General features: G+C 43.1%; 1 protein-coding gene across 1 annotated transcript in view; it reads left to right on the forward strand.

The window, feature by feature from the left end:
• Positions 1–9,874, forward strand: part of LOC106810499 (cephalotocin receptor 2-like) — a 24,942-nt gene extending 15,068 nt beyond the window's left edge. Inside the window, exon 2 of the mRNA XM_014813882.1 lies at positions 9,441–9,874. Within this exon, the coding sequence (XP_014669368.1) occupies positions 9,441–9,874 (434 nt within the window). The remainder of the gene's footprint in view (positions 1–9,440) is intronic.
• The last annotated feature ends 7,974 nt before the right edge of the window (positions 9,875–17,848 follow it).

Below are 17,848 nucleotides of genomic sequence, written 5' to 3' on the forward strand. Positions count from 1 at the left end.
AGATAGATAGATAGATAGATAGATAGATAGATAGATAGATAGATAGATAGATAGATAGATCGATAGATAGATAGATATCACATGGATTCTTCTATTTCTATGCTCAATAGATTTATAATGAGCTGACAGTGGTGCAAAACCTCAGAATTATCATTAAAATCAATACTTGCATTTCTATAAGACATGCTATTATTTACATAACATGTACGCTTTGATTGCGCTTCATTGTTGCCGGCACTGTGAATAGCTCAGTATTTAAAACTAGTTTAAAATCGATGCAAAATTACCATGGTCTAGTGGTCCCTTTAAAACAAACGCTTTCCGTGAAATGTAAACATGGGCGTTGTCACTCTCGAGGTTAATGCCCCTTAATAACGTCAGCTTCCTACCGTTAAAGCGAATATTAGACAGAGAACCACTATGATTGATGGTGTTAGAAACTATCTGCGCCATAACGATTTATTACCCGGTACGTAACCTTACTGTGGATTAGTTTTTTGAACCGAGTTGTTTAATGTACAAATATCACGCTGCCATGACAGTTATCTTTTCAAGTAAATTGGTTTACGGAAACGGGGCGATGATGTATCAGCGACGATAACTTGATGTCAAACGTATACAGAGTGAGCTATTTATTCAACGTTCTTTCAGTTTATCCAGTATTTTAGTTACACGTCACAAATGAGTGAGCTGCCTAGACCATATAGCAACTAACGTGTCTAGCGTAACCAACAACTAACTCCGAGAAATCTCTACATGGTCGGGAGGGATCTTAACCGGATGTATAGCTATTATTCAGTTTCCTGTCGTCAAGGTGACAGTCTTCTCGACACTTTTCAAAACATTTCACTGTATGTGTTCAATGTCATTATTATGTTAATTTGTTGATGACTTAACCTCACCTTAATGTATAAACTTCGCTGCCGCTGTTCCTGCAAACCGTGTAAATACATGTAAATTATTATAGGCTGATTATCACGGCGACAGGCGGTTATGTTATTACCTCCGCCAAGGCGGTTATGTTTTCGCCCCTGTTAGTTGGTTTGTTTTTCTGTCAACAGGATATCTCAAAAGGTTACGGACGGATTTTGATGAAATTTTTGCGACGGGTTAGTCTTGGGCCAAGAACCAATCGATTAGATTTTGGTGGTGATCCGGATCCAGATCTGGAACAAAGATTTTTTTGTGGGAAAGACTTCGGACGCATTCAAAATTCATCAAAAAAATCCTCATGATCTGTTTTTTCTTTTTTTTTCAAATTTCTGAAAATTTCATCAAACTATATTGGGTGTACCAGCAAGATGGGGGAACTGTTACGCTGTGGCGGAGGTTTGCCATCTCCGATTGCTCTTGTTACTTCATGGATTTTCAGTATCCGTTAAAAAATCGCTTCGCCGGTTAGGGAATTTCTCAAGAAATCCGATCGTGATGACCCACGCAGCACGCACTCTATCTCTCGCATGATCATCGATGACGTCATCGCGATGCCGTGTTGTACTGACAATGTTGATGCGTTCATCGCAGCATCACAGTGAGCTGCATCATTCGAACATCATACTCTTCCCCCATGTAATCGTAGTGTCAGCCGTCATGCACTCATCGTCTGCGACTCATCTGTCGGTTTACCGGTTAGCGGTTATTTGTTTGCTATAACCAGTGTGCGTATAGACAGACATGTGGACGGGGTACGGCGTAGCTTAATCGTTCGTTGCAAGCAGATGTCCATGCAAATTGATCGACCAAACACATTAACGTGAATGCCCATGAAACGCACGCACAACTCACGTTACCTAATCAATCAATAGCTGGAGCCTCTCAAAATTCTAATCGCCTCTTTTCAGTTAGGGATGTCGCAAAACAACTGGCCTGTGCTCAACCGCGTTTTAGATTGGAATTGCGCCAATGCGTAAATTCAGAAATGAATTCTCCGTAATATATGTTGTATATATGCGCGCGCGTGCGTGAGTGCGTGTGAGCGCGTACGTGCGTGCTTGCGGGCGTTTGCGTGTTTCGTGCGTGCGTACGTACATGCATACGTGCGTGTGTGCGTCTTTGTGTGTGTGTGAGTGTGTTTGTGCGTGTGTGTGCGGGTGTGTGTGCGTGTGTGAGTGCGCCTGTATGTGTGTGCGTGTATGTGTGTATGTGTGAGAGATGTAATGTGTCTGCACAAACCTACAGACTATGGCCGCCTATATCGGGTTACAGATCAAACGTGCGGGTTTTCATCGAAATATCGTTGAAATCTAATAAACTAGAGTCTACTAGAAATGACGCACAGCCGATATCTACGCTTTCCAAGACAGAATCAGACAAGACCTACGAATAAAACTGCTTAGTCTGGTTGGCTGCACTGAGGTTACACTTTCTATCTAGTATGCGCTGACATATATTCACTCGACTCGCTAGGGCCGCCGGGTCATCGTTAGTTAGCCTGAAAGTACTATAAGTGAGTGTAATGAAACTAGCACTAACTCAATCATCTAGCTAGTGCGCACTAACTCAGTCATTGCAGCCGTGGGTTTATTCCATATATATATATAATATATATATATATATATATTATTATAATCGACCTTGTTGTCGAGCGCAGTGACGAAATGGACCCTATCTTGTTATATAGGGCAATCTATTTTAATACGTTGTGGACAATGCCCGTATAACATTCATGGCCAGAAAGACTACCTAAATAAATAAAAAAAGATTGTGTGAGTGCATTATAAGTATAATGGTCTTTATATAAAATTGACATAAATTAATTATGTTATAAGAAGAAATATCATTCACGGTTTGCGCTTATTAAAATGACAATTAATGTATTATTGCAGCAAAGGCAATACAATAATAAAATAACAGAATAAAGGATCTGCATTATTGACAAAAGTCGTTACTAGACCGGAAAACTTTGCTAAGTGACTGTAACCTGATATCATTAAACATAATACGATTCCTGGCACGTTTTTGTTTCTATTCAGTCCAGTTTTTCCTGTCATTACGTTTTTGAATGAAATTCAAATATGCTAAGCACATTCTTTAGAATTCTGGCTGAGAAATATACATGTACTTACTTGAATGACGAGTATCTGAGTCGAGACTGATTAAAAATTTCAAGCCGGTAGTGGAGCGGGAAAGCGGCGTTAAAAACGTAAGTTCGACCGCGCACCATTGACCGGTGATTAGCTGCAGCTTTATATGGCTTGCATTTCACGGCAACGCGCGACATCTACTTTCTGAGAGATATAAGCCGCCATTCCTCCGAACGCGCACACTGTATAGGCACAAAGGCGTATTAGCTAATTCTTTTCTTAGTTTTGGTAGTCTTTTGTTAAAGGTCGTTGTTCAGATTTTTTAATATCCCCTTTCGAGACAATCTGCATTTGGCTAGCGTAAAAGCAGATGACATGCACAACATTATGATAATAGCTTCAATTAGTAGGTTTTATAATTGCGTTTATAAAATGGGCAGGTTGCGGGCGGCACTGTGCTATGCGCGATAGATACCGTCACCAGTGCGCAATGTTTTAACACCTATTGTCCACTTAATTAATTAGAATAAAAAATAATTAATTAATAATTAGTTAGAACAAATCTGTAAGCATGCGATATCCATTCTATCTATCCATCCATCCAATCCATCGTATCTATCCATGCCATCCCATTTATCCACATCATTCCATCCATGCCATCCACCACCAATCCATCCATCCATACCATTCCATCCATCATCCATCCATAATTCCATACATCCATCCATCCATCCATACCATCATCCATAACCATGCATCCATCGCATCCATCCATCCATACCATCCGATCCCGAATCCATCATACCAATACCATCCATCATCCATACCGATGCCATCCCATCCACGCATCATCCATACCATCAACCATTCCATCCATCCATCCATGCCATCCATCCATCGCATGACCCCATCCATTCCCATACCATCCATCGCATCCATCCTCCATCGCATGCCATTTCTCCATCCATCCATCCATCCATCCATAGCAATCTATCCATCCATCCCATCCATCCCATCATCCATCCCCATAACCGATCCATCGCATCCATCATACCATTCACCATGCATCCTCCCCATCATCCATCCATGCCATCGCATCCATCCAATCCATCCATTCCATGCCATCATCATCCAATCCATCCATCATGCCGATCCATCCATCCATTCCATAACATGCCATCCCCATGCCATCCATCCCATCCCATCCATCCCATCCCATCCCCATCTGCCATCCATCCATGCATGGCCCCATCCACATCCATGCCATCCATACCCAATGCATCCTAACATCCCATCCATGCCCAATCCATCCTTTGCCCATGGGGCCTGCGCATGCCATCCATCCCCCATCCATGGGCCGCATCCCCCATGCCCACTGGCCGATCCAATCATCCATACCATCCGCATCCCATCCCATCGGGCGATCCATCAGCATCCCATCCCCCACTCATCGGGGCCATCCCATGCGCATGCCAATTCCATCCCATCGATTCATCAATCCATCCATCATCCTACCATTTCCATTCATCTATCCATACCCATCCATTCCCATCCAATCCATCCATCATTCATTTATCCATCCATCTATCCATCCATGCCATCGCATCCATGCGGGCGAATCCATCCCATTCGCATCCATACCATCCATCCATCCTCCATCCATCGCATCCGCACCATCCATCCATCCATCCATCCATCCATCCATCCATCCCAATCCATCCATCATCCATCCATCCATCCATCCATCCATCCATGCCATCATGCATCCATCATGCATCGCCATCCATGCCATCCATCCATCATCCATCCATGCCATCCATCCATCCATCGCATCCATGCCATCCATCCAATTCCAACCATCATCCATCATCCATCCTTACCATCCATCCATACCATCCATACCATCCATCCATCCATCCATCATTCCATGATCCATCCATCCATGCCATCCATCCATCCATCCATTCCATCATCCATCCATCCATTCATTCAATCCATCCAGGACCATCGATCGCATGCCATACCATTCATGCCATCTATTCCCAATCCACCCCCCTTTCTCTATATATAATCTTCATAATCTATTCTATAGCTCTAAATTAAATGGCTGCCATCGTAGCAGTAGTAATTGTAGTAGTATACAAAGTTAACATGGCATGTAATCGGAAATAACGTATATAATTTGAATTAAAAGATACAATTAAACCTTATCACCCTACGTCATACTTGCACACAACCTGTCAACCTAATAAATATATTAAATTTCCTGAGGTTCTATTACTTTTATAGTCGTCGTTTACAATGTACTTATTAACGCAATCTCAAGATCGCTAGAATAGCTACGTCACTGTATCGATAGAAAGATGTTACACGGCGCCATAAATACGACAGCTATATTTACCGCGTCGCACGCCTTCGCCCTTCAGCACTCTAACAGATTTTAGTCGATATTGTACACAGCTAATACTAGAAATATCATTTCCATTATTTCAGCTCGCGAGGAGCAATTCCCGTCTGTTGCACAATTTCGTGTTCAATTTCATATCCGACGGGAACGCGAACGCTGTCCTATCGAGAAATTCTTGCCAAAAGCCGATGCCGCGTAAAACACTAGAGCGCGGCCAGAGTAGCAGCATGTGAGTTGAGAGAGCACGTGACTCATGGACGTGTCAGTTCCGATGCAGTGTGTACATCTCAAGTTTATTGCCTGGCAAGCGGACGCTCCCAGATATCGCGTGAACTCGCGAGAGCCGGCCACTGCAGCTGATCCGCACGTTTCGCCGTACTCGATGCGGAGTAAAGTCCATTATTGTAGCCCAAATGGCCATCAAATTCTTCACTAAAGGCTGCGGACTTGATTGTCACCAACTCTGGTTATTTCACTGATATCGCGGGAGATGATAGCTGCATGCCCATATAATAGTCATATGGGCCACTATATGGCCTAGAGCTTTACGTGCAGAAATATTGGAGAGAGCGGGTGCAGGCACGGCTGGCTAGCCGACCGGAGACAAAAAAGCAGAGGAATCGAGAAGCCGTTATCAAAGGGGAAGCTACTGTGATTGTGCTCGCATACTGCTGCCTTCTAAGAGGCATTAACTCATGAAGCCCCCGAAGGTTTAGCCAAGACTACATAGGCTCAACGAGATAATGATTACCTTCTGAAACCTCTGTTGATATACGCCTTCTGTTAATACTTGCCTTCTCGGCGCGGCGTTAGAAGTGCACGTTGAAATCGTTCGTCCATCGGTCTGGTCGTTAGTGTAAGCGCTGTATTCAATCATGGCCGCCCATGCACGAAGTCCCTGACCGCTGACCATTGCCCTTCGGTCCAGATATTTTGTCTCGCCAAAATGCTATCCCAATGCTGTTCTTTATTACGGAACGTATTTCTGCCGCCTCGGAAGCCGTGAAGAATAATGGTCAGCACATGCATAGACGCAGTATGTCAACAGCAGACCCCATAGGATTTATTGCTGCTCAGTAAACCCGACAGAGTCCAATGTACGACAAATGTCACTGCAGCTGGTATTCATCGCTGCATGTATGCTGGATTGACTCGACGTAGAGCCGTATATACGCCCTGTCTGTTGCCCGACGTGTCGGCAGCGAATAGCTTATTGCGAGATGCGTAATGGCCGCTACATAAATATATGTTGGCAGTGAAAAATTCACTTAAGGTGCCCCTTGCCACTTAAATCGTGGCCTTCCCGCGTTAAGGTTGTTTTTCAGGTTTCGTGCATATGTTTACCCTTACATGTGTGGCAGGTACATAAGAATGGAGAATGGTTACGGATTAAAGTATTATTGAAGTGGACTAAGTTTTTCAAGTCATTTGATTAGCAACGCCATCATTTTCTATATGCCGCCCTATAATTCTTTTTCAGAAAAGTGTCGCAGCTATCGGATGCGCAAATTAAATAAGAGAGTCTACAATCGAGAACTAAAACGCGATTTTCGCACTGCGGCATTTTATTTAAGTGTTATGGGCATATTTCTCGCTTTAAAGGTTTTTAAACGCTAGAAAATACACTAGTAATTCAATTTATAATTTATTTTATGGATATAACTGTGATTTATTAAAAATTTGTTGGATTAGCTAAGGGGCGAGCCATCTTTATTTCATACACTTTACAGTAATACTAAATTACTCTTTTGCTGCAATAGCTTAGCAAATGGTCGTCTGAACTGATTTGATGTGTTATAGTAAAATATAGTGAAATTGATTAACGAACATGCACATCACGCGGTAAATTTTTTACATGCGCACATTAGCGGACAAGGGGAATGTTTTTGCATGGTAGTGCTGTTTGGTAATAACTTCCTCTTCATGGCCAAACTCAGTGATAAAGAAATGGCTCAAACAATACATGATCATAGTAAAAGATAAGAGGTTACGGGTGGGTGGGGAACATTATAGAAGAAGGAAGAAGGCCTTAGTATATAATTATCGACTCAATGTTTTAAGTAGGAACTATTAGGCAACGGAAAACGCTAATTTTTGCGGCTGGAAACATGGTAATGTAATGAGCGCACATATTGTGAAGTAAATCGCAGCAAATCCTCGTATTAATTGATGTGTGTATGTTTGTTGTTTGTTTGTGTGTGTGTGTGTGTGTGTGTGTGTGTGTGTGTGTGTGTGTGTGTGTGTGTGTGTGTGTGTGTGTGTGTGTGTGTGTGTATGTGTATGTGTGTATGTGTGCGTGTGCGCATCCGTGCGTATGTGCGTGTATGCGCGTGTCTGTCTGTGTGTATGTGTGTGGCGGTGCAGACGGCTTGTGTTGTAATCGCCTTGTGTTGTATCCGGTCTGATGGCGCGCGAAAATAAACTATGTGCATCTATACAGGGCTTCCACACGCGTTTGTATAGAATTCAAATTTTTTTAGCGAGGCTGTGCAGAACGCGTCGATCGTAGCGTCGTAGGGAGCTTTACTCAACGCGTATCTGTGACGTACCACGTCTGCTGCTCTCGCTCTCGCCTATGTGTGTGTGTGTGTGTGTGTGTGTGTGTGTGTGTGTGTGTGTGTGTGTGTGTGTGTGTTTGTGTGTTTGTGTGTGTGTGTGTGTGTGTTCGTTTGCGAGCGTTTGTGCGTGTGTGTGCGTGCGTGTGCGTGTGTGCGTGTGTGCGTGTGTGTAATAATTCACCGGCGCTTTGGTTTTATATCATGCCAAACTCGCACGTGGCCAATTCTAATTGTACGTTTGAAGCAAACCCGATCAATGAATTAATTGCTCGCGTGTGTCCGACAATTTTTGATTATAAATAACGACGAATATAGTAATCCTCTTATCAGATTCGGTTTTTCTGCAGTAAATTCAGTCAAGCTAGAACTAGCTATGGAACATCGGAGATATGATATAGCTAATATTTATAGCTGCGAATGATTGATTGAAAATGGGTTTATCAGCTTCGCGTCATGACTTCGACTTCATACTGTCTTCATTCCGCTGAATTTTTATTATTCTTGTGGGATAACTATTAAACCTTCTGGGTGCACTGCGCGTATTGTTTCCATTTTTTAAAGTAAATACGGCTGTCGGCTGTACAACTAGACGGACCGTAAAAATGTATCATGGCATTATAATACAAAGCCCCGATGAGAATTCGCATAACGTTTCCGTTGAAATATTCCTTTCTTAAATAGACGCACAATTGTTTTCACGGAATTATATCAATCGGTACAGAGGCTGTCCACGTCTTTGTACCATAGTCGATATATTGTCGTATAAATAGAAAACGACTCTGGAAATGTGTGTTAAGAAACGAACTACGAAACACTCTGCACCGACGCCTGCGTTGTGAGTGAGTGTATTTTTGTAGCAGCTAACAGAAGCAAGCACATTGCATCGAGTACCGACTAACTATTGCAGCGTCCGATTTAAACATCGATTCCATTGTGGAATTATAACACTATCTTATTGCAACATGGATATAGCAATTTTTTTTTTTTTCGAGCCATTTTTGTTACATGTTAGTTTACTTCACAGATCAAGCATTTCTAATTAAGACGAGCTAGGAATGCTAAATAACGAACAATTTTGTTTACTTTCCCTCCCAATACTCACTCTGTGACATAAATGCGCGATGATGCCCTGTATTTGATATAAATTTGAAATCGTAACATACGTGCATAAACCAGTCAAGTTTGCTTCAGAAAAACTTTTGGCCGAGTGCTATGTTTTCAAGGATATGAATCAATGAGTGGAAGTAAAAAAACGCAATTTACGATTGGGCCCGAGATTTCGACTTAATATGGACAAATTAAGCGTATGTTATTGTAATCCTCAAAATAAAATGCTTAGCATAGTTCTATTTCTTCTCGGCCTCGAGCCGAGCAGTATCACGGTAAATAGATATAACTGGTCTAGACATGTAATACACTCATGCCAATTACACATTATCACGTTGTTTTCAGATACTGGCCTGACTATCCTCACACTGTTGGGTAGCCTTAACTCGTGCACAAATCCCTGGATCTACATGGCATTCAGCGGCAACCTCTGTCGAAACCTGCAACGAGTCTGGCGACGCGACTGCAAGGAGCTTTACAGCGGAGGCAGCAGCACGATGAGAACGCGGATGTCGCACATGAGCGAGAGCCATAGTGTTGGCTATCATGACGTCACCAGCAGCGTGACGCGACCCCGACTACAGGGAGACGGTCAGGTTGGAACCAACGGTACCCAGCTCGCAGATGAGAGAAGAAACCTGTGTATGTCGGCTAACAAACAACTTATGGATGAAATGCGAAAGTCGAAGGACAGTTTATCAGCTGGCGTTGGTATTGCAAACAGTGACGATGCATATAAGGAAACAATTGAACTGAAGCCTTTGGGAACTTCGGATTGAACGTTTATTGTATTAGTACTCGTCAAAGCACTTGTTTCCGATTGCATTTCCGTTTCCGTATTACCGGCGTTTTCTAATAGCTCGACGATAATAATAACACTAGAACATACTTGTTTACTGGCTGATAATCTGGCAGACTACTTGCAATTAATGACCTACACGCCTACAACGATACTTGTTTCTTAATAACACGCACGTTCTCTAAGAGATCGTATAGAATGTCTCTGCCAAGCACTAGAGTGCCCCTACGTGAAACAGCACATATCTATGAATTTAACGATGTAGTTTTTACGTGTGTAAAGATTCTATTTCATAAATGTTGCTTCATTGTGGCCTGTACCGTGGCGACATCTCGATTTTATATGACGCGTTGCGACTTTATCGTATTTTATCAGGAGATTTCCTTCATAAAATCTCCTGATTTTATCCCATACAATAAAATTTCCGTCGTCTTTATCAATTTCGGTAGCTAACACTGAACCAGGCCTGTCAATCGGTTTCAGCACTATGTACAGACCTGCACACATTTCCGCCCGCGGAAGTCTTGCTAAGTGCGTTATGAGTTGCATGTGCCACGATAGAGCGTTGACGGCATCTGACAGAAGGGTATGCGTGCTTGTTGGCGTACGGCGACTACCATGACAATACGGAATAACCGCGCAGAGCATGACGCCAATTAGAGGCTAATTCTTTCATGTTTTTCGGGCTCTCTAAAAGGAGAATTGGCGAGAGTCCGGTGAAAATAGCAGTTGAGCTCCACAACAGAACCTCTTCGCGAGAATAGGACGAATGCGGAGCTGTATTCCCTCCAGCACGACGTACATCTGGTTAAATTAACGTGAGTGGGGGAATCTGAAGGAAAAAGAGAGCATGAACGTAGGCCTTAGGCAGACACGTGCTACCGTCCTGTACCCGTGCGTGGTGCTAACGCACTGCAGGGGCGCGTTATAGAACCCATGACAACATAACCGGCGTGTAAGAACGCTGTCGAACTGACATGCATGGTTTGCGCTGTCCGGGACTGTGATGAGAATACCCTGTGGTTATTAGGTGTCGCGAATTAGACCCAAAACGTGATACTTGCATCGCATCGCCCAAATTTCTATCAATTCCATAGTTGTCTCTACGTTGAGAGCCGTACTTGTGAAATGTGAACCATTTGATATCACATCATACGAGCATTTTGCCCATGATATGTTGACGCAAATATCAATGTTTGAATGCTTCATAAGCAAATGCTAGCCGCCATTACTAAGCAGCGCCTTATTGTGTCGAACTGATACTTTGATGCATCTGAAGAAAGGTGGACTGACTAGGCCAATCAGTGCGACTAACGGCGGCACACACACACACACACACACACACACACACACACACACACACACACACACACACACACACACACACACACACACACACACACACACACACACACACACACAACAACAACAACACACACACACACAACAAACTCAACCTACGCACCGACGCACACGGCACCACCACTACACACGACACACACATCACAGCACACCCATTCACACATCACTAGGTTCGCACAACCTACACAACACACACACAGCACACCACACACACAACACAAAGTAAAGCACAGCGCACAGCGAGGACACCCACCCACCACACATTTATATATTATATATATATATATATATATTATATATATATCATGATATATATATATATATATATATAATACTTTTTATGCCGATATATATGTTATATATATCTATAGTATGTGTGTTGTGTTGTGTGTGTGTGTGTGTGTGTGTGTGGTGTGTGTGTGTGTGTGTTGTGCGTGCGTGCGTGCTTGCGTGCGTGGCCGCTGGCTGTGCGTGCGTTGCGTGCGTGCGTGCGTGCATGTGTCGTGTGTGTGTGTGTGTGGTGTATGTGTGTGTGTGTGTGTGGCGTGCGTGGGCGTTGCCGAAAATGTGAAGAGGTCTAATTCAATCAGCGATTACGACCAATTCGACAAATCATAAATGAGCATATCCTTACCTAATGTACACGGTGATGGAGTGGCGATATCCCCGGCTCGACTCGTGTACAGTTTGCGCACCATCGATGTCAAGTCCTGCGCGCTGAAGCCTAATGCCTCCGCTGCCGAGTATCAATCGCTACATCGCGTCTTTGCCGGAATGTCTTTCAGCAATCGGCGTGTCATTATGGATGGGTGGGTACGTGCAGCGGAGGTGACGCTTTGTGCGGCCATAATGGCCGGTGTTCTTCTATGTTGGATTATTAACGCGTGCGTGTGTGTTGTGTGTGTGCGCCTGTGTGTGTGTGTGGTGTGTGTGTGTGTGTGTGTGTGTGTGTGTGTGTGTGAGTGTGTGTGTGTGTGTGTGTGTGTGTGTGTGTGTGTGTGTGTGTGTGTGTGTGAGTGTGTAATAAATACCGGATTCCGAGTATGTGCCGCGCGCACCGTCCACCTACGAATCCAGGTCACCGTTTTCAGAAACAAAATGAGTCTTAACAATTACCTTCGCGCAATCTGTGCATAAAGTAGTCCTGAATTTACATGTAGTAAGGTGGCAGCATTGGCGTAGCAACAAGACTTGTGTAAAATCGACTTTACCAGCAGGCGAAATTATTATCTAGCTTACTGTCGATTCTGTGAAAGTAATCGCAAATGACCTTCTTTCGTTTGTTCCTGGACGTCTTACGATAACGTTAGAAAACATTAGACTACAGACCGAATTTATTCAAATTACTCTGCGGTAGTAGTTGTGCGAGTCAAACAGGGCCTGTAAATACAATATATGTAAACAATATACGAATCGCTATAGCGAATAACCTACTAAAAGTTATTTTTAAATAAAAAAAAACATGTATGATATAAATATTAATGGGAAACATGCCATAGGACATACAAGGATAACATTTTTAATCAAGACATTGTTGTGATGTTGAATGATGATCGAGAGGCCAAGATAAAATTTGTACTCGTAAATCAATATATATATATATATATATATATATATAATGTAGCCGTTGTGACGGCTATAACGAGTTTGGTCATCGCGTGCGTAGGTCTACGTGCGTATATATTCACTGTGCAACTTTCGTCCTTATATACCCAATCTTAAATTAAAGTATTCGTTGCATGCCGCAGGGAGTGGGAATTAATGGGGGTATTCTACGCAAGGAATCGTAATTTGGGCATTTAAAGTACATTGCAGACGACAGCGTGGCGCCTTGCCTCGCCTTGTCTCTTGGCGGGCGTAACGTCTCACCGTTGGTTAGCGACCAACGAGTAGATATGATTCCGGAATGCGATTCGTAAATCTCCGCTCCATGATATCGACTGGGAAAACACAGAACACGCTCTCGTGTAAATCTGTTCGATCAAGGTACTGTTTGTTCCCTATTTGAAACGCCATTGGGGCATTACGCCCGATACAGGATCGTGAGCTCATGCTAAGATATCTTACTTCTTATCATCCGGTCTGAAGGCTTTGACAGGGTTGTTTAAAGTTTAAGATAGGCGTGAGTAAAGCAATATCATGGCTGAGTAGACACTACGCAGCCATGCAGATGTGTGCACACCATGGCTGAGGGGGGGGGGCGACTAAGCAGGTCAGTAAAAACCTTGGTCACCAAAACATGTTACCAACGTGAGAGCTATAGTGCTTGGCATTTAGATTGTTATTGAGAGCACGCGTGACATAAACGGCCCACTTATTTAGAATACTAATATGTAACCACACGTGCCCACTTCCCTCTCACCCTCCTCATCAAAAAGTATATATTTATTTTAGTTTTGGTTCACATAGTGTTACCTATAGACGTGGGAAACAGATAGAGGGGGAAGACGAGGAGCGAAAGAGAGGAGAGATAGAGAGAGGGAGAGAGAGAGAGGCGGGGACAGAGAGTTAGTGCGCGCGTGAGAGAGGAGAGAGAATGTTAATATTTGCCAGTATGACTAGAGAGTATAGGAACCTAACAACTTAGTTACGTTAATAACAATGCTCACGCGCACAAAAAATGACGCTCATAACAGCGAGTAGTGTAATGTTTGTAATGTCAGGTACACCTACGTACATGACTAGTTCAACAGAAACGAAATCCCATCAAAACTTGGTATTAGAGGCTCGGTTTCGAGTATTAGCAACCCCCTCCCCATGGCTGTGATCAACGATTAGCGGTTTCGCTGCTAACCGACTTCTTGTTTAAAACCCCCTTGATGTCACCTTGCTTTATATATACATACGCGAATAAAGTGTATGGATCTAGAGCTAAACTCCGTCACATATTTGCTTATGTTATAACTGGTATTTAATCTATGTGTGTACACACGTACCGCTCTATATGGCCGTGGGCAGTAAAGCTCCGCGATTGCGCCTGTATATTCGTATAGTTTGCGGACTTTATAGAGTTTCTAAATGTCGTACGTAACTGACTAATAACAGTATATAGATAGTTGGCATCGTACGTTGTTTCGAACCGATAGCCTTGATATTATATTGTACGTATTACTTGTTGCCATCGCGCGTACTATATGGTGGTGAGTCCCTGCCGTGATCGATCGTGTCACAGCATGGAGGGACGCGTACGTACTTTGGGTCGTAGAGGGAAAAACCCAGTAAATTATTGGGTGCGAGACGAGGAGCGGGCTGAGTGTCATAGGCGACATACGAAGCCCCCGAAAATTGCGAACCAAGTACCGCCAACGCCTGCCAGACAAAGAGAGACGGCGAGGAGGAAGAGGGGAGTAGGGCGGCAAGCGAGAAAAATGGGAACTTCCTGTCAACAGAAATAACCACTTTAATATCACACGCGAATACTTTAAGGGACACGATACGCATCAATTGCAATATTACGCAATATACAAAAGGTCAAAACTAGGTTGGGCTACTAGAGGCTAAGCTCCGTAGTCACTCACTATACACACGGACAGGCAAGCCAAGAGTAAGGCAACACAACTGGGCTGCTACAGGCAATTTTACACATTCTATTCGGTCACATAGTCCGACATATCCGACGGCTGTATGATATTGCTGGCAGAGGCAACCTCGTAGATACATATTTAACTTGGGGGTAAATCACATCGATGCCTGGTCACTTGTCAGCGCTGATTGATGTATGGAGGAAATGAAATAGAATAAGGAAGCGACAAGCGAGTGCTCACTCACCTGTCAAACTCCTATGGTGGTGGTTGTATTTTATTTTACATCTTGCCCAGTTGTACATTTTGCAATAAACTCTGTTCGCGGTTGCATCTGTACGCATGCTATAATGACACTGCAACCCAGCCTTGTCTCGTTCTTGGTAGGACGTGCGTGATGGACATGCCTCGATCGAAATATTACATGGCACGATTGCTTCGTGTATGATATCATGTATCATGTAAAATATGTGATACCATATAGAATCGCGAAACCCCACACGTCTTGTTCTGAACTATGCGGTTGCGAATGGATCCTATATATGCGTTATGTCGTTGAAACGCACATGTATGGAATCAATGCAACCAGTCACCGCACATCGTCCAACGCACCTATACATATCAACGGTTGTCACTGGCGGTATGAAGTCTATAAAAGTCTATGACGGCATAGTGTATCGGTAGGTGGGTGAATGTGAGTGGAGTCCTGAGGGCGGCGGGAGATTTTGCGAAATGAGAGGGGGCCGCTATCCGATTGGATAAAATTGTTCAGTTGACGTTGTTTGATCGCATGAGTGGATAAATTGTCACGTACTATTACTATTTATAAAGCTATTTATACGCGACGTAATAAGCCCAAACTTCATTTCTTGTGTCAGCGAGATGTCTAGTCGAGCGCAGATAACGAGGAAATTCAAAAATATTTTATACGCATGTGGTGTTATTCGAAAGTATAGACCAACGGTCTTCAGCTTATATTACATGCGATAGGGATTGCATTATTGTGTAACATTGAAATGTTTGTCGACTAGCTGATCGTATTTATGGCATTCCTTAGATCAGAGTTGCCGAGCAGATATAGACGTATACGTGTTACAAGACCGAATAAATTCCCCTGTTACTATATATATATATATATATTAGTTACGTCGCACTATGGTCCGATAGCTGTAAAGCACGATTCTTGAAGCTATGATGTATATATATATATATATTAATACGTGCTTCTGTGCGCGCCTCTGTGCATTTATATAAGCATTAAGAGTACATTTTGGTGTTTAGTAATATTGACAGTGTTGTGTAACGCTAAAATTAGGCCCACCATTTTTGTTTTTCGACATTTCATAGTTAATTAATTCATGTAATTGTGAGTCATTAGACTGGTGGACCCCAATGACTCTTAACGCTCATGTCATCATAACTGTTATAGGTTCAATAAAATTTGGAACACAAAGATCGTACAACTTCAACGCGTTGTTACTTCTCTTGTCAACGTGTGCAATTTTACGAGGGTGAACTCGTGTGTGAGTGTGCCTTCTCTCTATCGCCGTATTCCCGAGAATGGTTCCAGCTTGCACCGTTCTCACACGTCTGCTAAAAGTGCCCACCACACAAGGGCGAAAACATCGATCGCTTCAGAAATGGTACGTAGAAAAAGCGATGAAAAACAAAATGAGAAAACCAATATAAAAACCGGACCATAGGCGAGAGCATCCTTACAGTGAACCCCGTAATTGGTTTTACCCACTGCATGCGCATAAGAACACTCTTGTAGGCTAATATTACTCCCATTGATGCGAGTGCACGGAAGATGGCCACCTGATACATGCGGCAATTTCACAACGGCCATTTGAGATGTTCTAATTCTAAGAACTTCTCCCCCTTGAGATGCGTAAGCTTTAGACACTTTTCTTTTTCAACCGTAAAAATGCGTCGCAATGCGTGCAAATGTAAGCAAATGATATTGTTTGTTGCTTCCGTTTTTTTATAGCTTAGGTTAGCCAGGTATGTGAAACTCAAACCTTTAACTGTTGCAATGCCTATATCTTAGAGAATACCGCTACAGTGTTAGTTGAAAACTAAGGATACCTAAACTAAACGCTTAAAGGTTAACTTTCACAAAATATTTTTTTCTTAAACATAACGTTTATTTGTCCAGATAAAATACGTAAATTTAAGAGTTAGGTAAATGGTAGCTAATTGCTTTTGCTAATAAACTATTCAATTGCAAACAATAATTCTTGCTTTAATGGAAAGTCGAAAATCGCTAGCGCCCATATTTAAATTATTTAAATCAAACGTTTATCGAAAATGGGTTCCGCTTGCGTGATCCATGTCATTTCTCAAAGGACTTTCGCTAACAGCAAAATCATTCCTCTGACGAAATATATTACAACAAAATAATAAATGCGTCGTTGCTGCGTAGCGTGTGTACATGATCACTTTCTTCATGACGACAGTTGCTGCCGCCATCAACTTATAAATAACGAAGAAATCGCACGTTTCTTAGCAATTTTAGTTTCAATAATTGTATATCGCGCCGTAATAGCTCAATCCTTACACCACGGTAATCTCTACACATACTAGCTTCGCAAAGTCCCATCTAGAGAAGACGTTGTAAAATCAGTTTACTGTCAATTAAGCTGTTAACTATTAATTCTTAGAATTACTGTTCGGCGCGACAACAAAGCAAGATGCAGTCGTGACGGCGCCTAATCGCTGCGGCGCCGGCTACGCTGCGACGAACGCAGCACGGACGTCCATCGCACTGACGTCATCGACGAACGCCGCGTCGTTGTCGTTTTGCGCGCAAGTCGTTTATCATCATTATTCAGCACATATGCACGCGATTCGGAGATGGAAATGCCCGATTGCGGAACTCTTCTGCCGTGAAAGCGCGCTACACGCGAGCACGGGCGAGTTGATTGATTTCGGGCGCAATAACAACTAAACAAGCGCGGCTTAGGCAGGTAAACGTCGGCGCGGGCAGCTGCTCATGCACAAACATCGTCGGCCAGACGCTGCGGACTAGGAAGCCAAACATTTGTGAGGCTCTCATGTCGTGCGACGCT

Source organism: Priapulus caudatus, unplaced genomic scaffold, assembly GCF_000485595.1.
Source record: "Priapulus caudatus unplaced genomic scaffold, Priapulus_caudatus-5.0.1 Scaffold17, whole genome shotgun sequence".
Taxonomy (NCBI): Eukaryota; Metazoa; Priapulida; class Priapulimorpha; order Priapulimorphida; family Priapulidae; genus Priapulus; species Priapulus caudatus.